This window comes from Komagataella phaffii, chromosome 3 (genome assembly GCF_000027005.1).
Source record: "Komagataella phaffii GS115 chromosome 3, complete sequence".
Taxonomy (NCBI): domain Eukaryota; kingdom Fungi; phylum Ascomycota; class Pichiomycetes; order Pichiales; family Pichiaceae; genus Komagataella; species Komagataella phaffii.
The window spans coordinates 1306351-1329034 of record NC_012965.1 but is presented as its reverse complement, the minus strand read 5'-3'; the positions used below and the strand labels follow the sequence as shown (position 1 = coordinate 1329034).

General features: G+C 42.6%; 14 protein-coding genes across 14 annotated transcripts; 6 read left to right on the top strand and 8 right to left on the bottom strand.

Annotated features, from left to right (window-relative positions):
* Positions 1–159: 159 nt before the first annotated feature.
* Positions 160–864, top strand: PAS_chr3_0697 (Hypothetical protein; the record flags this gene model as incomplete). Its single annotated transcript, XM_002492880.1, has 1 exon — positions 160–864. One exon carries the CDS (start codon positions 160–162, stop codon positions 862–864), a length of 705 nt encoding a protein of 234 aa, XP_002492925.1.
* Positions 865–896: 32 nt separating this feature from the next.
* On the bottom strand, positions 897–2207 carry PAS_chr3_0696 (Hypothetical protein; the record flags this gene model as incomplete). Its single annotated transcript, XM_002492879.1, has 1 exon — positions 897–2207. The coding sequence occupies one exon, from the start codon at positions 2205–2207 to the stop codon at positions 897–899; it is 1311 nt and encodes a 436-aa protein (XP_002492924.1).
* A 430-nt stretch (positions 2208–2637) lies between these two features.
* On the bottom strand, positions 2638–7211 carry PAS_chr3_0694 (uncharacterized protein; the record flags this gene model as incomplete). The annotated part of the gene is made up of 2 exons (XM_002492878.1): positions 2638–5127; positions 5199–7211. 2 exons carry the CDS (start codon positions 7209–7211, stop codon positions 2638–2640), a joined length of 4503 nt encoding a protein of 1500 aa, XP_002492923.1.
* Positions 7212–7465: 254 nt separating this feature from the next.
* On the bottom strand, positions 7466–9736 carry PAS_chr3_1209 (uncharacterized protein; the record flags this gene model as incomplete). The annotated part of the gene is made up of 1 exon (XM_002492877.1): positions 7466–9736. One exon carries the CDS (start codon positions 9734–9736, stop codon positions 7466–7468), a length of 2271 nt encoding a protein of 756 aa, XP_002492922.1.
* Positions 9737–10106: 370 nt separating this feature from the next.
* PAS_chr3_0693 (Tetrameric phosphoglycerate mutase) lies at positions 10107–10859 on the bottom strand (the record flags this gene model as incomplete). The annotated part of the gene is made up of 1 exon (XM_002492876.1): positions 10107–10859. One exon carries the CDS (start codon positions 10857–10859, stop codon positions 10107–10109), a length of 753 nt encoding a protein of 250 aa, XP_002492921.1.
* Positions 10860–11088: 229 nt separating this feature from the next.
* PAS_chr3_0692 (Hypothetical protein) lies at positions 11089–12030 on the top strand (the record flags this gene model as incomplete). The annotated part of the gene is made up of 1 exon (XM_002492875.1): positions 11089–12030. The coding sequence occupies one exon, from the start codon at positions 11089–11091 to the stop codon at positions 12028–12030; it is 942 nt and encodes a 313-aa protein (XP_002492920.1).
* PAS_chr3_0691 (uncharacterized protein) lies at positions 12027–12716 on the top strand (the record flags this gene model as incomplete). The annotated part of the gene is made up of 1 exon (XM_002492874.1): positions 12027–12716. The coding sequence occupies one exon, from the start codon at positions 12027–12029 to the stop codon at positions 12714–12716; it is 690 nt and encodes a 229-aa protein (XP_002492919.1).
* An 820-nt stretch (positions 12717–13536) lies between these two features.
* On the bottom strand, positions 13537–14503 carry PAS_chr3_0690 (Epsilon-COP subunit of the coatomer; the record flags this gene model as incomplete). The annotated part of the gene is made up of 2 exons (XM_002492873.1): positions 13537–14393; positions 14479–14503. 2 exons carry the CDS (start codon positions 14501–14503, stop codon positions 13537–13539), a joined length of 882 nt encoding a protein of 293 aa, XP_002492918.1.
* A 161-nt stretch (positions 14504–14664) lies between these two features.
* On the bottom strand, positions 14665–16053 carry PAS_chr3_0689 (uncharacterized protein; the record flags this gene model as incomplete). Its single annotated transcript, XM_002492872.1, has 1 exon — positions 14665–16053. One exon carries the CDS (start codon positions 16051–16053, stop codon positions 14665–14667), a length of 1389 nt encoding a protein of 462 aa, XP_002492917.1.
* Positions 16054–16847: 794 nt separating this feature from the next.
* Positions 16848–17798, bottom strand: PAS_chr3_0688 (E2-like enzyme involved in autophagy and the cytoplasm-to-vacuole targeting (Cvt) pathway; the record flags this gene model as incomplete). The annotated part of the gene is made up of 1 exon (XM_002492871.1): positions 16848–17798. The coding sequence occupies one exon, from the start codon at positions 17796–17798 to the stop codon at positions 16848–16850; it is 951 nt and encodes a 316-aa protein (XP_002492916.1).
* Positions 17799–18195: 397 nt separating this feature from the next.
* Positions 18196–19287, top strand: PAS_chr3_0687 (Hypothetical protein; the record flags this gene model as incomplete). Its single annotated transcript, XM_002492870.1, has 1 exon — positions 18196–19287. The coding sequence occupies one exon, from the start codon at positions 18196–18198 to the stop codon at positions 19285–19287; it is 1092 nt and encodes a 363-aa protein (XP_002492915.1).
* A 127-nt stretch (positions 19288–19414) lies between these two features.
* Positions 19415–19858, top strand: PAS_chr3_0686 (Molybdenum cofactor biosynthesis protein; the record flags this gene model as incomplete). The annotated part of the gene is made up of 1 exon (XM_002492869.1): positions 19415–19858. One exon carries the CDS (start codon positions 19415–19417, stop codon positions 19856–19858), a length of 444 nt encoding a protein of 147 aa, XP_002492914.1.
* A 112-nt stretch (positions 19859–19970) lies between these two features.
* On the top strand, positions 19971–20603 carry PAS_chr3_0685 (Protein with similarity to Emp24p and Erv25p, member of the p24 family; the record flags this gene model as incomplete). Its single annotated transcript, XM_002492868.1, has 1 exon — positions 19971–20603. The coding sequence occupies one exon, from the start codon at positions 19971–19973 to the stop codon at positions 20601–20603; it is 633 nt and encodes a 210-aa protein (XP_002492913.1).
* Positions 20604–20649: 46 nt separating this feature from the next.
* On the bottom strand, positions 20650–22647 carry PAS_chr3_0684 (uncharacterized protein; the record flags this gene model as incomplete). Its single annotated transcript, XM_002492867.1, has 1 exon — positions 20650–22647. The coding sequence occupies one exon, from the start codon at positions 22645–22647 to the stop codon at positions 20650–20652; it is 1998 nt and encodes a 665-aa protein (XP_002492912.1).
* Positions 22648–22684: the final 37 nt, after the last annotated feature.

The following is a 22684-nucleotide window of genomic DNA, read 5'->3' as shown; positions in this document are numbered from 1 at the left end:
CCCTGAATTTTTGAGCACACTAGAGCCGAAAAGTCCTTTAAATTATTCCAGATGGGGTTAGGAGTAGTAATTAAAAAAACCCCGATACATATGTATATATAGACAGCCAGTTCGGGTGGGTGAAAATTTCCTGTAAACTTAATCAATAAGCCATAAATCATGCAATCCAGATCTTTGATTTTGTCAATCGTTTCCAGTCTGGCACTGGCTAATGCTGCTCCTAAGGCCGATGCTGAGGCCCTTGCAGCTGCCCTCCCAGCTCCTATCGCTGAAGCTATGGCCCAAGCTCTTGCTCAAGAGGATTTGGCCTCTTTCAGTTGCCACGAGTCTTGTGGTTACATGATCCTTGCGGCCAGAGCATGTGCTCCTGATTCAAATGCTCCTGGTGTTGATTTTGGTCCTTGGGACACAGACTGTCTCTGTACAGACCAAGGTGGGTTTGAAGAATTAGTTGAGCCATGTTTGGAATGTGGATGGTGCTTGTGGGCCGACTACGGAAAGTATTTGGTCGCTCCTTTGGAAGAGTGTGGTCACACTACTCTTCCAACTGGAACTCTATGTTCTGAAGTGGCTTCTTCTGCTACAGCCAGAGTCTCCGCTCAAATTTCAGCCACATTAGCCGCCCTTTCCTTGACCACCTATCCTGTATCTGAAACCGGGGTTGCAACCAGCAATAATAGTTCCAACTCAACAACTTCAGCATCATCAAATTCGACTTCAAGTTCCACAACCGGTTCAGGATCAACTAGCTCCGGCACTACGACTGAGGGTGAAACTACCTCAGCTACAGACGGTGCTGCTAAACTTCAATATGGTGCAGGTATCGTTGGTGCTATTGGTGCCGCTGCCGCACTCTTGCTATAATCGTACGTAGTTAAAGCTGTATTTTCGTATTATTAACATAATTCAATCGGTGGTGGACATTCTGGTACAGTCCCGAGTCTAAACGCTTCTTTAAATAATCTCAAAGTCTCTGCTGGTAATGTCTCTTGATCTGTGTAAACGTGTTTTGGTCCAGTTGGGTTGGTAGACGGAGATTGAAGGTTTAGAGTATTAGAACCATTGAACGATGAGGTGCCTCCAAACGAGTTTTGCTGCGGTTGGGCGCTAAATGCCGTCTTCTGATTTTGAGAAGATGTGATTGCTGGTGAGTTCGCAAATGCTGAATGCTGTGGATTAGATCCAAATACATTATTATTGTTTGTAGGTTGGGCGAAAGGATTCTGGTCCGTTGTAGAACCAAAAGGAGAAGAGCTGGACGCTACCGCTGGCGCCGAACTGAATGCATTGTTTTTATTTGCGATGCTTCCAAATGGAGAACCGGAGTTAAATGACTCTGTCTGAGGTTGAGCAGTTGTCGATGCAAATGGAGAAGCTTTGGAGCCGAAAGCATTTTGACTATTCGACGTTGACGGTTGTGCTGTGGTTCCAGCCGCCACAGCGAAAGGAGATTTGGCAGGACTGCCAAACCCAGTAGAACCAAAAGCCGGAGCTCCAGTACTTCCGAACCCAGTAGAGCCAAAGGCTGAGGATCCAGTGCTCCCAAACCCAGTAGAGCCAAAAGCCGGAGATCCACTACTCCCAAACCCAGTGGATCCAAAAGCGGGAGATTGAGTGTTACCAAATCCAGACGACCCAAATCCAGAGGATCCAAACGAAGGATTAGGATTCCCCGTTGCAGATGCACGAAAGGCACTCGTATTTGTTGAGTTACCAGGGTTTACCGGATTCGCAGCTTTTGCAAAAGCGCCAAATGCTCCAGAACCCCCTGAAGTTCCTCCAAAGGCAGATTTGCCAAATGATTGTCCCCCAAATGCAGCGTTTTTATTTGAACTGTCAAAACTTGTGGAGCCGAATGCACTATTTGTAGTGCGGGCAGCAGCTCCAAAAGCAGATGAAGTCGCATTTGCTGCTCCACCAAATGCGCCAAAAGCTCCTGTATTTTTTGTTGCAAGTGAGCTGCTAGCAGCAGATGCCCCAAATGGGTTTGCAGCGACATTGTTGTTATTAGTAGCAGCTGAAAAATTTCCAAAGATTCCTCCACCTCTGTGCTGATTCTGATTCTGACCCCAAGAAGTGGAGCGACCATCCGTCAAGTTGACTTCCCAATTAATAATAGGACTCAATGAGTTATTTTCCTTAGACTCCAGTACATATCTCGCTGCCCTTTGAGTATCAGATCTAACTGTTTGCAGGCACCTGTCCATATCTAGTTTCCTAGCATTTAGCATGTGCTGGTATAAATCCAAACGATTAATATCCCTTTGCTGGTAAAATTCCAAACGAAGTTCCTCAAATGAGTAGTCTCTATTGGGAATGAGGCTGACAGTACCGTAGCCCAGGGAGGAACAGAGGGGTGTCAGTTGGAAGTTGCTCGTATCTCCCAAATCATTCTCGATTTCTTGAACTTTTGCGTTCAATGTTGAACTATTGTTGGTCAATATATGAGAAAAGTTACATGCATTTCCTTTATTACAGCGTCCTTGTTGGTAAAATTTACATGGAGGCTTCACCATTGAAGATTATGACTTTGATATGTAACAAAACAGGCTTCAATTCTGATATAAGATCCGCGAAAGAAGATCCAGAAACTTACTTGAGCTGACATAATCAATTAGTTTACCTTAGCATATAAATCTATAATACCCTACCAACAGTTGTGCCTTCGCTGATGTGCTGACTACTGGGGTCAACTTTCCTGAGGGCTTTTCCTCCTTGGATTTCCCCCAAAAGAGCAGACAGTCCACCTCCAAGAGTGGCCGGTGGAGTGGGAGCAGATGGAGCAGCAATTTGTGGTGTTGGAGGTGCTGGAGGTGCACTCATCTGTGGTATGGGCGGAGCAGGAGGTGCTGGAGGCGCTGGAGGCGCACTCGTCTGTGGTATGGGCGGAGCAGGAGGTGCTGGAGGTGCACTCGTCTGTGGCAGAGGAGGTGCCGAAGGGGGTGCTGCTGGAACGCTTGTTTGCGGAACAGGAGGCACACTACTTCCAGAATGGTTAGTCACTATTCCAGGTTGAGCTGGTGAAGCTTCAATCTGGGGACTAAATGAACCTGCCGAAGTTTGAGGGACAGGAGGAGGTGCGATGCCTTGAGGAATTGGTGGCGCTTGGGGAACTGGTGGTGCTTCCGGGATAGGAGGAGGTGAGAAAGTGTCATCTGCTGCTCCAGAAGTTGGCGTTCCAAACTGAGAGTCAGAATCGGAATCAGAGCTTCCAGCTTTTGATGTCTCAATTTTAGTAGGCTGTGCTTGTGATTCTGGTTGCAAATTTAGTGTCGAGGATTGTGATGAAGCAGGAACCTCTCTCTTTTCAGAAGAGCTTTCTGTGGTAGGAACTTTAGGAAGGCTACCATTTCGGAACAATAAACTTGCTAAATGTGCTGGTCCTGAATTTCTAGTAGGTGCTTCACCCTCACTAGAATCGTTGCCATCTGAATCACCCCAATCGTCATCGTCGTCATTAGCAACTGCACCTCGTTGAGCCAATCGTTGGGCCTCAATCTTAACTGGATCCACAACTGGTTCTGATTGTTGGGGCTTGAAAAATGGATTTGAAGAGGCCACTTGAATTGGAGTTGCAGTGTCTGTTGATGGTTTGGAAAATGGATTATGCTCGCTTGAAGTAGCAGAACGTACGACAGGGACTGGTTCCCTAACTATTTCTTTGGGCTTCTCGGGTACTGATTTAACTGAGTCAATATTCACTACAGGGACTTGCGCCGGAGTTTCACGAGGAGGAGGTTGGGTTGGAACTTGAGAGGGGGTCTTTTCATCCCAACTATCATCTGATTCTTCAGCCTTCCTCATTTCTTCCATTTGTTTCCTAAGTTCAGCCAGTTTTGCTTCTCTCTCCTGTTTCTTTTTCAACTTCTTCTGCTTATGCTGTTCTTCCAGTCTTGCCTTCTCCTCCATTAGTTTCCTCAATTCTTCGTCATTGTCGTCATCGCTAGATTCCTCTTTGTATTCAGGATTCTTTGCCGATACAGTTTCCTTTGCCGGGGTCTCTTTTTCGGGAAGACGCTCCGCGTTGTTGTCTGAACTGGTCGCAGTTGGTTTCTTGATAACTTCTGAAGTTTGAGCATTACCTACTGGGGAACGGATAGGTGACTGGGCAGCTTTGTCGTGTGGGGAAGATTGGTTCACTGGTGGAGATGAAGAACTCTTTGCTTTTCTTGAAATTCCGAGCTTTTGCAGCCTTTCATTCATTCTTTTCTCAGCTTGCTCTTTAATATACTTTGCTCTATCTGCAGGGTTCTTGTAGGAAGAATAAGAATCCGGAGTCCCATGTGGTTCAGAGGCAACACTGCTGGATCCAGTAGATTCTTGGGAGACTGGCACTGAGGCCACCTTGGATGGTGCTTGCTCAGCAACAACATCCTGCTTAACAGAAACTGGTGCCACCTTAGGTTTCGAGTCATTGAGTAGCTTGATCAGTTCTTTGACTTCCTTCGAAGATACACCTTGTCCTTTTTCCCATTTCTCAAAGCCAACTTCTGAGCTGACAGATTCCTCCAGGGAGTTCAATGCAGAATCTTTCAGATCCTTGATCGAGTTTTGCACATCTTCAATCAAAGACCTGCCTTCTGTGGTTTGAGCCTTAATGCGTACAACTTCCTCAGCCAACTTCTCCTCATTTGCTTCAAACGCATTGATATCTGGAGCTGTCTTACCCGTAAGTGAAGCCATACGAGATTTCAATATGGCGCGGGACTTTGCATGGCGCTTATCTGACTCCGTAATTATACCATTTGGTCCTGTACCTTTAAGTTCGACTCCAGATGGGTTTTCCTCCTCAATGCGTAGCCTAGCTTGTTCAATTTTAGCGTTCTGAATTTGTTCTTCCACATTAAATATCTGGTCCATTATGTGCGAAACTTTATCAGAAAGTGAATCGATTCTTTGCCTCAAATCACGCTTCGATAAACCAGGAGCATTCGAGTCAAATGGCTGCTTTTCATTCAGTTCAGATTGTATGTTCTTGATCTTAGCTTTAAGAATCTCTATATCATGGCCTGTCTTTTGGGTAAGTTGATCAGATTGCTTCTGTACATCAGTATCTTGCGAGTCGTAAGCATCCAGGATGATTTGTTTCTCATGAACCAGCTTCTTTAATTCCGGGATTGAGAGTTTCTTCTTGGAATGGTCTTGCTGGCGTTCATCCGATACAGCCTCTTTTTCGAACTGTGCCTTGCTCTACTAACATACCCAAAATCGTCATCATTGTTCTTGAATCGGGTTCCATCTCTTCCAGATTTTGATAAATTATTAGAAGAGCTTCCAAAGTTTGATTGTCTAAATTTACTTTTCATATCATTTAGACTCTCCTTCAAGATCTTGGATGAGGGAGGGATTAGCTCAGGCGGAAGAACATTAGGAATGTCTAATCCGTTCAATCTTCTATAAACTAAGTGCATTGCAACTGCAAATTCGTCCTTATTCAACTTTCCCCTGTTATTTTGGTCTGCTAAATTCCAAATCTTCTCCAAATCTTGTCTCGCAAGGCCTGACTTGCCAAAAATCGAAATTGCACTAGGACCATCAATGTAGCCTTTATGATCTTGATCCCATTCTTTGAAAATCTTATCATATATTTGCTTCTCATTCTTTGTGATTGCCCATGGAACATTTGTGTTACTTTGAGCATTCATTGGTTGTTGGAGTTGCGAAAGCTGAGTGGAAGAGTTAGGCATGAAATGCGACTGCATCATATCTAGGCCTGGGAGCCCACCAGTTGGTGTGGCAACAAATCCCCATTGACCTGGTTTTCCGGTCGGCATCGGTTGCAAACCTGTTGGTTGGGATTGCAGAGACTGTTGAAAGCCGGTAAGCTGAGACTGTAGGGGCTGCTGATATCCGGTGGTTTGAGATTGCAATGGCTGATAGCCTGTTGTCTGGGACTGTAGAGGCTGTTGGAAGCCTGTGTTCTGACTTTGTAGAGGCTGTTGATAACCTGTGGTTTGGTTCTGCAATGGAGGCTGAAACCCAGTTGTTTGGGCCTGTAGTGGCTTATAGCCGGTTGTTTGAGATTGAAGCGGTGCCTGATATCCAGTTGTTTGGTTCTGCAGTGGTTGCTGATATCCAGTTGTCTGGTTCTGCAATGGTGGCTGATAGCCAGTCGTTTGGTTCTGCAATGGTGGCTGATAGCCAGTCGTTTGGTTCTGTAATGGTAGTTGGTAACCAGTTGTCTGGTTCTGTAATGGTGGCTGATAGCCAGTTGATTGAGATTGAAGTGGTCGAAATCCAGTTTGTTGTGCTGATAGCCCCCCAGTTACTACAGGTACTAAACTACCCGTTTTCTGCGCAGGCACGGGCTGTAGTCCAGTAGGCTGGGATTGTATTCCTATATTTCCAAAACTTGTTTGTGGAAGTTGTGGCACTTGATTAGATGATTGAAATCCAGTTTGCTGAAAAGACAATGGTTGGTTTTGTTGATTCTGTTGGCTCGTTTGCGCTGAAGACAGTAGATCGTTACTAAAAGGTGTATTGTTATTCTGAGTGTCATCTTCTTCACCTACACCAAAACTGATAACATCCACAAAACTTGAAACTTCATTTTTCAGTGTCGTTGGCAACTCAAACGGTAAGTTCTCACCTCGCAAGACAACATTACAAAGATGCAGCGCCAGAGCAAATTCTGGAAAGAGCAGTTTACCTGAACGAGTAGTATCAGATAATGTCCAAATCTCGGCCAATTGCGAGGAAGGAATGTTGGATCGGAGGAGGATGTCCCTTGCTGTTGAGCCATCAATGGCATTTTCACCAGGAGGAACAGAAGACTTGAACAATTGTTCAAATTTCTCTTGGTCCTGTTGAGTAATGAAAGACAGTCTAATAGCAGGAATCTTCAGTTCATGCCCTTTTTGAGTTGGAGCAGCCGATGAGGTTGGTTGAGAATAACCTGTTGGCTGACTTTGAATAACTTGAGCGTTAAATCCGGTTTGTTGAGACTGCAGACCCGGCTGAAATTGCTGCTGTTGAAACATAGCTGGATTGTTTTGCAAACCCTGAGGCTGAATTCCAGTTTGTTGAGCCACCAAGCCTACACCAAAGGAGGAAGAGGGTTGAAAACCAGTGGGCTGCGGTTGTTGGAACTGGGCCTGTTGCTGAGCCTGTTGTTGAGGCTGCTGCTGGGGCTGCTGCTGTCCTTGATAAACATTCTGCTGGAATTGTGGGATTCCATTCCCGTAACCCCCATTTCCATATGGATTGTACATTCTGGACAATGAACAAAGGAAAGAAAAGGTAAATGTTGATTGCAACTCTGGATAGATTTGACGAAGCCACTCTCAACAGTGAAGTTTCGCGAAATGAACACTCGAAGGAGGAAAAAGGAAAAAGTGCATAATTCATTAGACAATCCCGAAAACCGTTGGAATAAACCGAGACGGCCAAACTTTACACAACAGATAATGTCCCAATTTCGCCCAGTATATTATCCATACTTATCCTTATTCTACACATTATAACTTCAGGCATGATCTAGAAGGTTTATCCTACTGACCAACCCATCTATGAGAATACTCTTCAGAGTAGTCGACTCGATAATAGCCAAATCGTTCTTAGATTTAGGTGTACCCGTAATGATTCTCAGGTTACTAAGAATATTCGTTAGCTTATCTCTGACCAAGTGGTTGTCATAGGACCCAGATCCCACAGAATCTGAATCTAATGCGTCTTCCTCGTCACTATCGGAGTCAACCTGTACGAAACGTTGACTATATGTGCTGTCAGGTAGGGAGTTAACCATTGTTAACAGGGAAACGTAAAGCAGCAATGACACCTTTGTGTTCTTCACGTAAACGTTGGTATAGTTAGGAAGATTGAGTCTGTCAATAAACAAATTGACTTGTTCAATGCTAGGAGAGCCTTCGGATAATGCACAAATGATACAACAAGTAAAGCATGCTACCAGATCCTTGGATAGCTTGTTGGATGTAAAAGTTTGAATCAGTCGACCACATTCCTGCAAGTTTTCCAAAGATGTGTCAATCATACACTTGATCAATTTGCATTTCAGCAATTGCTCATTAGTGGATGAGAGCTGTGAAGCATGTTTAAGATATTGATCTCTTTGTTCTTGGAATTCAGAAATTGTTCGTTCTGTTTGCTCCTCCTGCTCGGTATCGTCAGCAGCTAGTTGCTCCTTCTTCTGCAATTTGAGTGCTTCCAATTCAATCATCTTATGAATGCAATTCTCAAGCAAGGAATCACATAACAATTTAGAGACTTGTTCCACAAAATGTGTTCTATTCAACTTCAAATTTGGATACTTGGCCAACAATGTGTTCATTGATTTGATTTCAAACACTTGAGCGTATTCAAAGTTCTCCAATAGATATTGTGACTTTGAGTCAGTTGCTGGAATTTGGTTGCGGGACTGGCGAGCACATCTCCAGTATGATGCAGCAATATAGGATGCTAGAGACGATCCATTTCCATACAATGATAGCTGCTTAAAGTAAAACGCTTGCATCATGGGGGCATATGGGTCCCTGTTTAACGCAACCGAAAGGCCGCTGGTTGCAATATTCACCAGTAAAGAAAAGAATCCTCCTTGTTTACCTTGTGGCCAGTCAGGTGATTCATTGTTTTCATTGGCAATTGTCTTTTCATCTTTCTCTATGCACACAGTTGAGCTATGGAATAGTGGCGCGATAACCAAATAAAGAACATAAATAGCTAGGAATCCCTTCACTATTCCAAGTAATGGTTTCAACGCCAGCGTGGTTTCGTTTGAGTTAAATATAAATATGGGCATAGTCATCAACGACCTACTATCGTTGGACATATCGTTTAACGTGGAACCACCAGCTAAGCAGGCCAAAGAACCAATTATCAGCTTGTTCATCATGTTACCCGAACCAGAGTCTGTCGCAGCACCGCTGTTTTGAATTATCTCTTTCAGTTTCTCATTCTCTGTAGTTAAGAGGCTGTTTCTGTATTCCAAGTGTTTGATGTATTCAACAGACTTGGCCAAGATGGTGGCTTTGTTCAACTTGCGAGCGGGCTGGAGTCCATCCAATTTTGATTCATCATCAGAGTAGCCAAGTCCCTCGTAATCTTTACTAAATTCATCACCACTGTTACCTCCTCCATTCCTCGAAATAACTATTCTCAACGTTGGGACACAATTCCTTAATTCCAAGATTTTCGAATTGATGTTGGTCCTGTATTTCTTTTCAATCAAATTGTGAGACGACTTCATCTTCTTTCTTGGTTTGGCCACTTTTGAGTCCTTTATCGATTGATGCGCAGCCGAGGCTGCAATTGCGTCATTTCTTTCCATATCCACCACGGGAAGCAAGACTTGGTCCCCAATGGTTGTGTTAACAGAAGAACCAACGGTGTTGTTGGTGTCTGCAGAGGATCCAAAATTGATCCCATTTAGCATTCCCAAGTCGTTTAACTCGGTAGAGTGGGGTGAGTTGTTTTCACTCGTACCGCTCATGCTGCTACTCATGTTGGAGAGCTCTGGAAGCTCCGATAAAGTGCTGTATAGATCATTGTTGAACATGTTCTCATTGAACTGGTTCTCATTATACTGCTCTTGATTGAAGATCATATCAGGGGATGAGTCAGGGGTGTATGAACCAGCCGATGAGTAGCTCATCGTTGAAAGCCTAGGTTTGACTCCCTGCATCTGTTTGGCGAACGGGTCCTCTCGGCGGTTTGCCTGATCTATGTTCTGATCAAGACTCTCCAGCAAAGAGCTGTAGTCTTCAAACTTCACATTAACCATTTTGTGAAATAATTTTCTTAAGGGAAGAAGTTTACGAGACTCATCCAGTAAGAAAGTAAGCAGATAGGTAAAAGTTCAAATCACACCACTTTTGACAGCGAGGCGCGAAACCATTAGAAATTGGACCATACTGATATCTACGCCATGTGCGACTAGACACATGCACAATCAATAATAGAAACGGAAAAATAGAGCATTGAGCAAATTAGCCAGACAGAATTTTACGCTCATGAGCCGTTGGGTTATCAGCGAGAGTTATTGGGTGAGAAAGCCCGTACATTCACTACACTTCCTTATCGTTGGGAAAGGAAGATGACAAAAATATACACAAACTAGTTTCTCCATTTCCGTTTCTATCCTTGCTCGTTTCTTAAGTCTGTCCGAATCCCTGGTGTGCCACCTTGTTAGCCTCAACGTAGGCTGACTGCGGATCTAAATATTTGTATGCTCCAACTGGCTTGAAGTCCTTATCCAGTGTAATCACCAGTGGTATCGCGTTGGGAATATTGATACCCGAAATATCCTCATCGGATATGCTGTACCAATACTTGATAAGAGCACGCACAATGGATCCATGAACGGAAAGAAGAGGTATCTCAGAAGGATCCTTTTCCAAAAGAGGTACTAATACGTCGTTTACGTAGGGTAAAAATCGTTCCAGAACCATTTTTAAAGACTCGCCTCGGGGAAGTTCAGATCGGTCCACGTTCCTGTATCGGTCATCATGATCGGCTTCTTCTAGCAAAGGAGGGCATCCTTCGTAAGCTCGACGCCATTCCATGTACTTTTCTTTGCCTACTTCTTTCAAAACATCGGACTTGAAGCGACCTTGCAGCGCTCCATAATGTCTTTCGTTCAGTCTCCAAGACCTATAAATATCAATGTATTGGCGATTCAATTGCTCTAGAATAATGTTTCCTGTTTGACAAGACCTGGTCAATCTTGAAGTATGCAGAACTGTTGGGATTATACCAGATTCCCTGATCAATCTACCAGAGTACTCAGCTTGACGAGCACCTTCAGTGGACAAGTGGACATCTTCCCATCCACAGAACCTGTCCAACCGATTCCATTGAGATTGGCCGTGACGAACTAGTATTATCGTGTATTTGGCCTCCGTCATATATATTTTGCTTTGCTAGCAGAAGTCCGCAGAAATGAGGAATAGGATGGGTATATCAACGGAGTTATAGGGGACGCTTCCTGTCCGGGGGTGCGGGAATCATCCGGTTCCACGGGCTGCAGATTCCAGTGGGGGTGTGAGAGCTAGCGAAAAATTACTATGAGAAACGAAAATGTGAAGTGAATTTCATCCAAACTTAATAACCTATCAATAAGTTATAGACATAAATATGCAGACGATACTTGGGGCAAACGGACAAATAGCTGAAGAATTAGCAAGGGAACTGCATAGAAATTATACGACTGACATCAGGTTGGTAAGCAGAAATCCTAAGAAAGTGAATGACACCGACCAACTCTTCCCTGCAAACTTACTAGACCTACAAGCTACGGAAGAAGCGGTTGCAGGTAGCGAGATAGCTTACTTGACTGTAGGTTTACCAATGGACTCTCAACTGTGGATAGAACAATTTCCAACTATGATGAAAAACGTAATTGAAGCCTGTAAGAAAAATAAATGCAAGTTGGTGTTTTTTGACAATACCTATATGTATGCTAAAACTAGTGAACCGCAAACGGAAGAAAGTCCGTTTGTGCCTGCTGGACAAAAATCAACCGTGAGGGCAAAAATGGCAACAATGTTACTAGACGAAATAAAGAATAAAAGCATTGAAGCGGTTATTTGCAGAGCACCCGAGTTTTATGGCACAGGAAAAACACAAAGCATAACCAACACGTTGATTTTTGACAATATCAAACAGGGCAAAAAGCTGAAAGTTCCACTCAACGACAATACAAAACGAACCTTAATTTTTACCCCTGATGCAAGTCGTGCGATGGCGCTAATCGGTAATACACCCGATGCGTTCGACCAAACGTGGCACCTGCCTTGTGATGACAACAGGCTTACCTACAAAGAATTGATAGATCTTGCTTCAGAAATTTCCCAAAAAGAGTACAGTTATTCCGTTATAAAGATGTTCTTTTTTAGATTAGCCAGTTTCTTCAGCAAGCAAGCAAAAGAGTTGCAGGAACTCCTACCGCGATACAATGCAGATAACATTTTTGTTTCCGATAAATTTAAGCAAAGATTTCCCGAATTTAAAGTTACAACTTTTCCGGAAGGCATTACTAATATTTTGAACGAACAAAAAAACGAACAAGAACTATGACTGTGCAAATTTTGATTGTAGTTACCAGTGTTGCTAAGTATGAAAGCGGAAAGCTGCCAACAGGCTTGTGGTTAAGTGAGTTGACACATATGTATCATAGTGCAAAAGAGAACGGCTATGATGTGACGATTGCGAGTCCGCAAGGCGGAAACATTCCGCTTGACCCTGAAAGCTTGAAATCAATGCTGATTGACAAGCTTTCAAAGGATTATGAGACAAACCAAGACTTTATGAAGTTGTTGCAAAACACAAAAAGTTTGGGTGAAGTCACAGGACAACAGTTTGACGTTGTTTATTTGGCAGGTGGACACGGAACAATGTATGACTTTCCGAACAACACTGTTTTACAAAACATCATCAAAGAACACTATGAGGCGGGCAAAATTGTTGCCGCTGTATGTCACGGAGTTTGTGGGCTTTTGAACGTAAAACTGTCTGATGGCGAGTATCTAATCAAAGACAAGGCCATTACAGGATTTAATTGGTTTGAAGAAGCTATAGCAGGACGCAGAAAAGAAGTACCGTTCAACCTTGAAGCAGAATTGAATAAAAAAACTTCAAAATACGAGAAAGCTTTTATCCCAATGACGTCAAAAGTGGTCGTGGACGGGAACTTAATCACAGGACAGAACCCATTCAGTTCAAAAGAAATTGCGAAAGTGGTAATGGAACAACTGAAGCAATAAATTATGCAATTACGAAGGTGAAACCTAATCGTCCACCTTATCCAAAGATTAAGTGGTTCCTTAAGGGGAGTTTGCTAAAACTTCCCGCACTTCAGCTTTTCGTTTTAACTTTTTTGTTATAGTTTGGTAACCAAACGTACAGTGCTTAAATTACTCTAAATATGGATAGTATATTTGTGATTTGCTGGTCTACGATACTTGTTAGCTCTTTAAAGACATTCATTCCAAAGGTTAATCCGGTATGAATCCCCGATCACTGGTGGGCATGGTGTAGAGATGTATTATTCTGGTCACGATGCTTGGTTATCTCTGTGCTGTGCCTAATCGAACTGCCTTATTGCACAATCATTCAACGTCTAACCAGGCTCATCTCTGGTTTCCACGTAAAACACCTGGGCCTTACAGTTCCATCTTTACTCATGTCTCTTCTCCGCTCCAGCATCTCCTCAACAAGGACTTTGAGAACTGTTTTGGCCATTAGGAAAGCTTCAATCACCTCCGATGCGGATCGAAACGCCGTTGAATTTTTCTACAAAGTACACAAGAACCCATCAGTTTACAAAGCTCTCAATGAAACCTCACTAGTATTGGCCGAAAAGGGTATTCTCGGCGGGCCGGACCTTTCCATGCAACAACAATTGCTGCTGGTTGCCGATTCAGATATTCGAACAGCTATGGATAGGGTCAAGAAGGAACTTAAAAATGCTGATATACCAGTGACTCTCGATATTATCAGAGACTTTTTTTCTTTCTTTAGGGAAAAGAAGGAGTATGAAGTTAAATAGTGTTCACTATACTCTCGAAACAAAAATTATTTATTCTATTCATGATATCTGGCCACAATAGCATCAAATTGTTCAACCCTAGCCTCATAATCTAAGAGATATGGGTGGTTGGGGTTGGATTGCTTAATCTTTTCTCTCAATTCTTCTTGCTTCGAAGTATCTCCCTTGAGGATTCCTATCGTAATTTCATTGGCGTACACGCTTGGATCCAGTTGTATTCCGTGTAACTGGGCCACTTCATACAATTGGGTAACGATATCGGCAGATTCTTCAACATGGTGTAATTGTAAACTAACAACCAACAGTCCTAGTAAAGTTTCAATAGACGTGTGTTGTTGAGAGATCTCTTCAAAAAAGTAAAAGCTGGACTGGTATAGAGATCCCCCAAGTGTGAGGTTGACCCAACTTTCTGCCAAATTGTGTACAATGCTATCTTGAGCCCATCTCGATGAGATTTCCAGTTCTTGTTGAGCCTTTTTAACCCGATTGGTAATCAAGTATAACTGGACTATTAGGGAAACACACTCTAACGAATTTTGATGCAAGTGAAGCAGTGCCAGACTTTCCTCAACACGCCCCAACTTAGCCAGATATATTCCTCCAAGAACCAGACTCAGCTCTGAATGTGGAGGGCTTTGTATAACAGCTTCTATCCCAGCGTTCTCAGAATCAGCACCTAATTCCAGAAAGTCAACAAAGTCTTGAAAAAGTTGAGAGGATTCCGAATCCAGTGACAAATCACGGGCTTTCTGGTATTTCCCAAGTCCGATGTAAGCTCTTACAATGTACTCTAGAGCTTTCTCTCTGTTTGTCTCCGAAAAGGATAACAAGTCTGATTCGATGACATTGACGTATTGACCAGTGAAAAACTGCTGTCTAATTTGATAGAGCTCTAAAAAAGGACGATGTTAGTCAAATACAGTTGAAAACAACGGTAAACAGTGCTATCCTGTCATTGAAAAGTTAAATGAACTTACCACCGCTGTCAGAGAATGAATCCATGGTTGTTGTAGTTGAATGGAATGAGCCTCAATACGTGGCGCGATAGAGGCGGTGGCAGGTAACACAGATTTCGAAGGTTGCGCACCAAATCAAACACAAGTTTGATCAAGAATATACTGAAGGGAAGAATAAATCCCAAATTCAATTTAGTGATATATAGTCTAAAGGTATTCTACATGATCTTTTGCATATCTTATAGCATCAGTTGCAGATGTACCGGTAAGTCCATGCTTTACACGAACATGTCGAGAAAGAGCATCTCCACGGCTAAAAGTCTTCTTGGAGATACGAGGGGGTTGATCTGGAAGAACGACCCGGGCCAATTCCCCTGATTCCGTAGGAACACTAACGAACTTGCACCCATCGTAGTAGGCGGGAACTCTATTCTCATGTCTTAAAGCATCCGTTTCACACAGAATACATCGAAAAATCTTCTTGCGTTCCGCATGGATGGTTTCTTGATGTCTGATTAAATCATAGGGTCTAGAAAACTGCTTGAAACATTTCTGACCGGTGGTAGGATTTACAAGTTGACACTGGTGGACGTCTTCTTCCCCGGAAGGAGACGATGGAATCTTGAACTTGATTTCTTGCTGCTTGGGGGTGTTGTTCTCAGAAACATTGGATCTTACGGAGTTTGTACCGGTAGCCTCCTGGGCTTGGTTGGAGATGGGGGAAATGACTGGGGAACTTCGGAGTAATTGTGGGGGAATTACAGAATTGCCAGCTTCTGCCAACCCAGGGTTGATGTTAATCATGCTTGTTGTATTGTTTTCAATGTTGTTAGTTCTGTTGGTATCATCGTTCTCATCCTCAGAAATATCTTCCTCAAGGAACTCTTTCTTGAGGTCGAAATGATTGATCTCGGCCTTGTCTTCTTCCTCGGGATAAATGTAGAGTTTGGAGGATGTGTCATTCATTTCAAAATCAAACGGATTACGCCCTAAAATTTCGTCATCGGGAAAGCTAAGTTGTGGATCAGCTTTCTCAGGGAATCCCTTAAAAGAACTGAGCATGTAATTCTTGTTATAATCCTCAACTTTTTGAAATGGTTCATATCCATAACTAAGAGCATTACGATCGGCATATGCGGTGAATGGTTTGACCTCGTAGTCATAATCATAAATTACCTCGTCATCATCAAATTCGTCGTCTTCATCCTCACCATTGTCTTCTTCCAAAGGGGGTTGAGCCGGATCATTCTGTTGCAAACCCATCATGCCTGTCATATCTTGATCTTTATCTTCATCCATGGTATCCGGTATCGTTAGGAACTCCTGGCTCCCATTTATGGAGTTAGTATTTGACCAGTATGCGCCAGAATGGGAAACGACAGGGCTGTTTGATCCGCTGCTTATTCTGTTGAGGGCTCGGGAATAATCCTGGTACAGGTTCATTTCTGTATCAATATTCGTGTTGCTTGCGTACATAGATGGTTCGGTCATATCAGCATCAGCGGTCGCTGGAAGATCCGGTACATGATACAGCTCATCCTCCATTATGTCTGTGAGAGTTCGTCTAAGTTTCGGTAAGGCTACTTGAAATGTCATGGTTGATGTAGTTTGTAGTGGATGAAAAGTAAGCAATAAATCGGTTTGGTAGTAGGCTGTTTCTCTATTGAGCGTGTGCTTGAGCTCTTGCAAGTAAATAAAGAAAGAGTAGAGAAGAAAGTTGGTTGCCCACACTTGGTAGCTTGTTAAGTTTGGATGGTAACTCCTTGTTCCATCTTCACTATTAGTAATGGAATACGAGACGGGTAGTACACTACCGATTATTTTCTAAGCCGAAAGGGGTAAGAAAAGCTAGAATGTTCTATACGAGAAGTTGTGGCGTGTCTCATGTCAAACAATACAATATGAATTACGAAGTGCGGCCGAGCAAGGAAGCAAGGTCCAGCTGTCCAATGAGAAGTTGTTTTGGTGTTTTGAATTCCAGGGTTCGGATTTAGATAAGGTATTTCTCAAACGAGATGAGGGAGATGACTCAATGTGGATGCATTTCTGTTTTGAGTTATTTATGGGTGGTTTGATAATAATAGATTTGAGACACCGTAGTAGGATTTTGAAACAGTATGACAAGATAAGCAATGAACCTCAGGACCGTGTGCTTCCGTGTTTCTCCTCTCTGTTGAAAGAGTCTTCCACAGCTGTCTGGTGCAGGCGTCAATTCTGACGACAACTTGCACCGTTGACCACGCTCTGTACAACTTCTTTTGCCTCGTTTAGAGGAAAGAAGGAAGCCTATTTACCGTAAACTCTTAGAATAATTTTTCAATTGTATAGTCAGACTTGATAAATCTAGATAGTCAATCACCCTCAAACTCTACTTAATATTCGTAAAAAAACTAAAATGTGGCATCCATTGTGTAGTCATGTTCAATACCTGGGGTAACACTAGAAATAAACTTCAAGAATATTATCAAGTACTGATCAACACGAATTCCTTGCTGGGTAGTGTCTGATGTGTTCACATCTTCCCATTCATCATTATTATCGGCAATTCCAAGTTTGTGCACTCCCTCCGTCACTGAGCTAGCATTTTGAATACTTCTTTGAGTTGCTCTGGCCATTAATACTCGCATTACGTTGGCATGCTTGCAAGGGTGAACTGACACAGATGTGGTATTGGATAAGAATGGGGCTTTTTCAATGGTAGCTGTCTTTTGTCGGTAATCCGGCGAAATGTCCTCAAACATGCGGTCTGGGCTCAAAGGTGAACCGTCAGCATCAAACCCAACAAGGTAAAGCTTTGGCACTCGATACGAAGTTGAGTACGTAATGTACAGGTCGTAGCTTCGTTTGTTGGCGTTATAATGGTGTTGGTGTTGATGGTCATTGTCTTCATTATCAATGTCAGCAGACTCATCTATTAGGGCGTCAATATCGTTATTTTCTTCCGAAGCTGGACGGGCATCAGTTGAATCCGTTCCATTATCATGTAAACGAGATTTACTAGAAAGTTTCTTGAATCCTACAGCGGCGTTGGTCCAGCCATCTTCCTCGTCATCATCCTCTGTATCTGGACCGCCACCGTCGGCTTGTTCCTCGGTTAGTTCAGCAGCCCTTGCGTAAGATGGAACACGATGTGTGACTAGAAACTGCTTATCATCGGGAAGGAAGTCTCTCTTTTTGTTAGGAGGAGCCGATGACCATTGCCATGTGGGGAACTTATACACGAGGTAATCACCAGCCTCCACAAACTCTTCTGGTGTGATTTCTCCGGTTTCTTCAAAAGTCGATTTATGAGTCACGGGGGTAAGATACTCTCTCCACGAGCTTAGGGTTGATCGTAGCATTTTGTATCGGAGATTAGTAAGTGTTCTAAGTTGGCTGTGTTTGATATGTGCGGTTGGGGGTAATTTTAGTGTTGACTTGTTATTCAATTAGGTTCCCTTTTTGTGCTGGAAATGATCAAATAAACGATAGGATTTATTCTTGCTGCTTCTTAACGATTGATTGAATAAATCTTAATTCTGTGTGACCTTTGTACTGGTGTGTCACGCTTAGAGGATAAGAGAGAGGAAGAAGAGAAATGTATTAGATAAGGAACGATGAGGCCGCCGCGGGATGACCCGCGCCTATCGCAAAATGGCGACTGACTATTATCTTACCTAAGATTATTGTGTTCAACAGCAAATTTGTCTATTCTTCATACTCTCTTCTTGCTGTCTGGTTCAGTAGTTTTTTATTCGGATGTTCTTTAATCGAATCATACTGGCCAAAAGATTTACGCATCGCCTGGCGTCTGCTTCCCCAAGACTACAAAATTTGAGAAGTCTACCTTTAAAACCATTTTCAGAATTTCTGACTGATACACATGGAAGGAAACATAATTACCTCAGGATCTCCATTACAGAAAGATGTAACCTGCGATGCGTTTATTGTATGCCCGAAGAAGGAGTAGAGCTAACGCCTTCCGAGGAAACTTTGACGAGTGACGAGATTATTCGTATTGTAAAATTATTTGCCAGTCAAGGTGTTACTAAGATAAGGCTTACTGGTGGAGAGCCTACGGTCAGAACTGATATTGTTGATCTAGTCCAATCGATCAAACAAGTGCCAGGAATCAAAGAAATCTGTATGACGTCTAATGGGTTAGCACTTCACAGGAAGTTACCTGCATTGATAAGAAACGGAGGTTTGACGTCATTGAATCTGAGTTTGGATACATTGGTGGAAGGTAAGTTTTTATTAATTACAAGGAGAAATGGATTATCCGCAGTGTTAAAGTCGATTAATAAAGCTTTGGAGTTGGGCGTGCCTAAATTGAAGATCAATGTGGTAATAATGAAAGGTGTCAACGAAGATGAGTTGCTGAACTTCGTAGCTCTCGCCAGAGATAACCAGATCGAGGTCAGGTTCATTGAATACATGCCATTCGACGGGAACAAATGGTCAAATAACAAAATGATCACTTATCAAGATATGCTGGACAATATTCGAGTCAGTTACCCTTCAATTCGCAGGATTGCCCACAAACCAGGAGATACAGCCAAGTTATTTGAAATTCCTGGATTTCTTGGAACGATAGGTTTCATTACATCTATGACAGAAAACTTTTGCTCGTCATGTACTCGTTTGAGGATTACCAACGATGGAAATCTGAAAACGTGTCTCTTTGGTAATGATGAACTAGATCTGAAGACACTTTTGAGAGAGGGAACCTCCGACAAGAGGATGCTTGAGGCCATTGGTGCAGCAGTGAAACTTAAAAAGGCGAGCCATGCTGGACTTGGAGACCTTGAAAACATGCCTAACCGTCCAATGATTTTAATCGGTGGATAATCACAACTCTCTGACACTAAAAGTAGTTTATTAACATACTCAAGATAATATCCGCAATATCAAGCGGAATAATTCGATTCGATCGTATAGCACTCTCTCACACACTGACAAGAAAGGGAATGCCCATATGGTCGATATCCACGAAAAATCGATAACTCATAGAAAAGCAACGGCATTTGGGATCATTAGGTTCTCCAATAACGTTGCGGCATCATTGATTGAACAAGATTCCAACAAAAAGGGTGATGTTTTGGGAGTAAGTCGCATTTCAGGTATAATGGCAGTCAAAAACACATCCCAGCTGATCCCATTATGCCATCCCATCAGCATAACCAAGATTAAAGTTACATTGGAGCTAGATTCCAAGAATAACTCTGTCACTTCCGAATGCACTGTTGAATGCGAAGGAAAAACAGGTGTGGAAATGGAAGCATTAACCGGATGCACAGTCTCCCTATTGACCGTTTACGACATGTGCAAAGCCGTCGACAAAGACATGATCATTAGTGAAGTCCAAGTGACCGAAAAAAGGGGAGGGAAAGCTGATTATAGTAGTAGTCGTAATTCTTAGACTGAAATAGACATCCAACATCTTAGGTGTATTTTTTGCGCGGCCTGGATCTTACACGCGTTCTTCATGCTCTCTGTCTTGAACGTTAACAATCTCTCAACTTTGCACCGTGATGAAGTTTGGGGTTTCCGTATTTTTGACAATAATCTCCCTGTGTCAATTGGCACTCGGTTCGCAGGTCACATTTGTGTTGGGAGCCCAAGACCGGGAATGTTATTACGTCTTCAATAACAAACCAGGAAGTAACATCGGTTATTACTTTGCTGTTCAGTCAGGAGGATCCTTTGACGTTGACTACCAAATCAAAGCCCCCAATGGAAAGATTATTGTGAAGGAGAACAAACAAAGACAAGGTGATTGGGTTTTCAATGCTGATCAAAACGGAGAATACGAGTTTTGCTTCAGCAATGGAATGTCAACGTTTGCTGAAAAAGTCGTTGATTTTGAGATCAAGTTGGAGGACGATGATTTCAGGGCAGCGTTACCTAATGCTCCTTCCCAGCAGGTTGCCACTGACGAAATTCACCGTACTATCAACTCTCTGGAAGAGAAATTACAAACTCTCACTCGGGATTACCAGTATTATAAAACAAGAAACAACCGTAACCAGTCCACTGTTAAATCAACCGAGTCTCGTATCTTTTACTTTTCCATTTTTGATGTATTGCTTATGTGTGGAATGGCTGGATTTCAGGTTGCTGTTGTCCAATTGTTCTTTAAGGGTTCCAGAAAACAATTGGTGTAGGCTATTTTTAAACTAATGGATATATAAAAATACATTACACTACGGTTTAGTTATTATTATTCTTGCGAGAACGGTTGACTAATGTTCGGGCTGCTAATTGGACAGTGGGGCAGTAATGATTCCTTAGAAGCTCGTTTTCCCAGAGAATAGCACAAGCAGCATTACTTCTTTCAATGTTATCTGTCTCTGCGTTGTAGACTCCGTTGGCTATGGTATCCTCTGTCGAGTAGAGACCGGCAACATCACTAAATCTACCTGATAGCTTTTCTATGAACTTCAGCAATGCAATAGTCGTTTTCTCAGGAGTATGTAACATTGTCATGTAAAGTCGCTTGGTGAATGCCATTACACGATTAGATGTGGACGATCTGGACGCAAAGAAGATTGAATCTAAAGCCTTCAGAACTAATTCAGCCTTGGTAGACACGTTAACCGAAGGTCTTGTGGCAGGACCATCAACTCCGGTTAGGGGATCAGCTAGTCTCAAAGATTTGTGGGAAAACTCTATATCAGGGTCTTGAGCTACCAATGGTAACACGGCGTAGAGAGTAGTAACAAAACTGCTCAGATCGATATTCACCTTATGTTGAGAGTGGTTAGATAACAGAGCAAATGCAGTCACTACACAAAGAAGCACTTGCCTAATTTCATCACCTGTTAAGTTGTTGTCTGATGAAGTGCTCAGTATTCCACCTGATAGTTCTCTCAGTACCTGCAAAAAGTCCCCTAACATGTCAAAGTTGACCATATGACCGTATCTAGCTAAACCTTCCAACACTGGAGCCATTAGAGACTCTGGTCTCTGTTGTAGCATATCTAGATAGAGCTTTAAAAGTGTTCTTAATATTTCAGCCTGAAATTTTTCTCTCTGTTCAGCAGTAACTGCTTCTTCTGCCTTTTTCAGCTCTTCATCAATTTTTTGCAACTCTTTGCGCTGTTTACGTTGTGCATTAGACAAATGAACTCTGTCTTTCTTCTTTAGCTTGGGCTTCTCTTCCGTTTCCTTGCTCATGGGATCGTAGTCTCTCAAAATGGATGCAGAGAGAAATATGTTCACCAGTGATTCATCGACCATGTAATTTCTTGATCGAAGTCTCTTGGATAAAATTCGAACAACGTCAGCTGAAATGTCACCTCTATCAATATCATCGGTCAAGAGATTTTCCAAAGTCTCAACACATTTCTTGAAGACCTGAAGATCTTTCTCTCCTTGAGGTTTCCTACAAACACGTTTTATCAGGATATCTATCAACTCCGCACGATAATTAAAAAATTTCATCGACTGGGCAAGTTCGCAAACAGCTATACTTGAACTTCTACCCAAGCTAATTTGATGTGGAGTGGCGTTTGTAGTGGTGGAGAATGTTCTGGTAGCTTTGTCTAAAAGATCCAAATATGTTTTGAAATGAATTACCAAGCTTTGCTCAAAATGACGAAGTCTTCCAACGTCTTTGGAAACCTTCTCTTTCTTCTCCAAATCTGTAAGCGGCCTTATTCGATACGAGGGAGCCATGTTCTTGAAAATAGGTGTCAATGCTAGTAATGCAAGTTTCGATACGGTGGTGTCCTTTGATTGTGCCATCTTTAAGACTTTAGTAATTGAATCAATATGTTCCTCTGAATCCTCTAATAGAAGCTCTGCAATTTTGGAAATTTCTTCTTTAACTTGGTTCTTCTTTTCTAATGGGTCAACAGAGTAGGTCGTTTGAGATTTGGCTACCTCCTTGGACAGATCTTTTGGATGTTGTTCTTCCTGTTCTTCTACGTTCTCAAGAGAAGCTTTTTTAGTAACCTGTTTGTCTCTCATTTTTCTTTCAACACGACCGTCTTGTCGCTTGATGGGAAGACCTTCTTCCTGCTCATTAGAGTAATTCAAAGATCTAGACTGCAACTCGTAGTCCTGCTCTTCATTTTCCCAGTTGTCATTTCTTGGTTGAGTAGAATTGTTACGAGTAAATACACCTAGCTTTATCTCACCGTTAGGATTCGGTTTTTGTCTTTTCTTGTTACCAGACCCGGTAGTCTTCTCTCTTCTTTTAGCCATAGTTGTATCTAGAGCCTGGCTCATCTTAAGAGGGAAA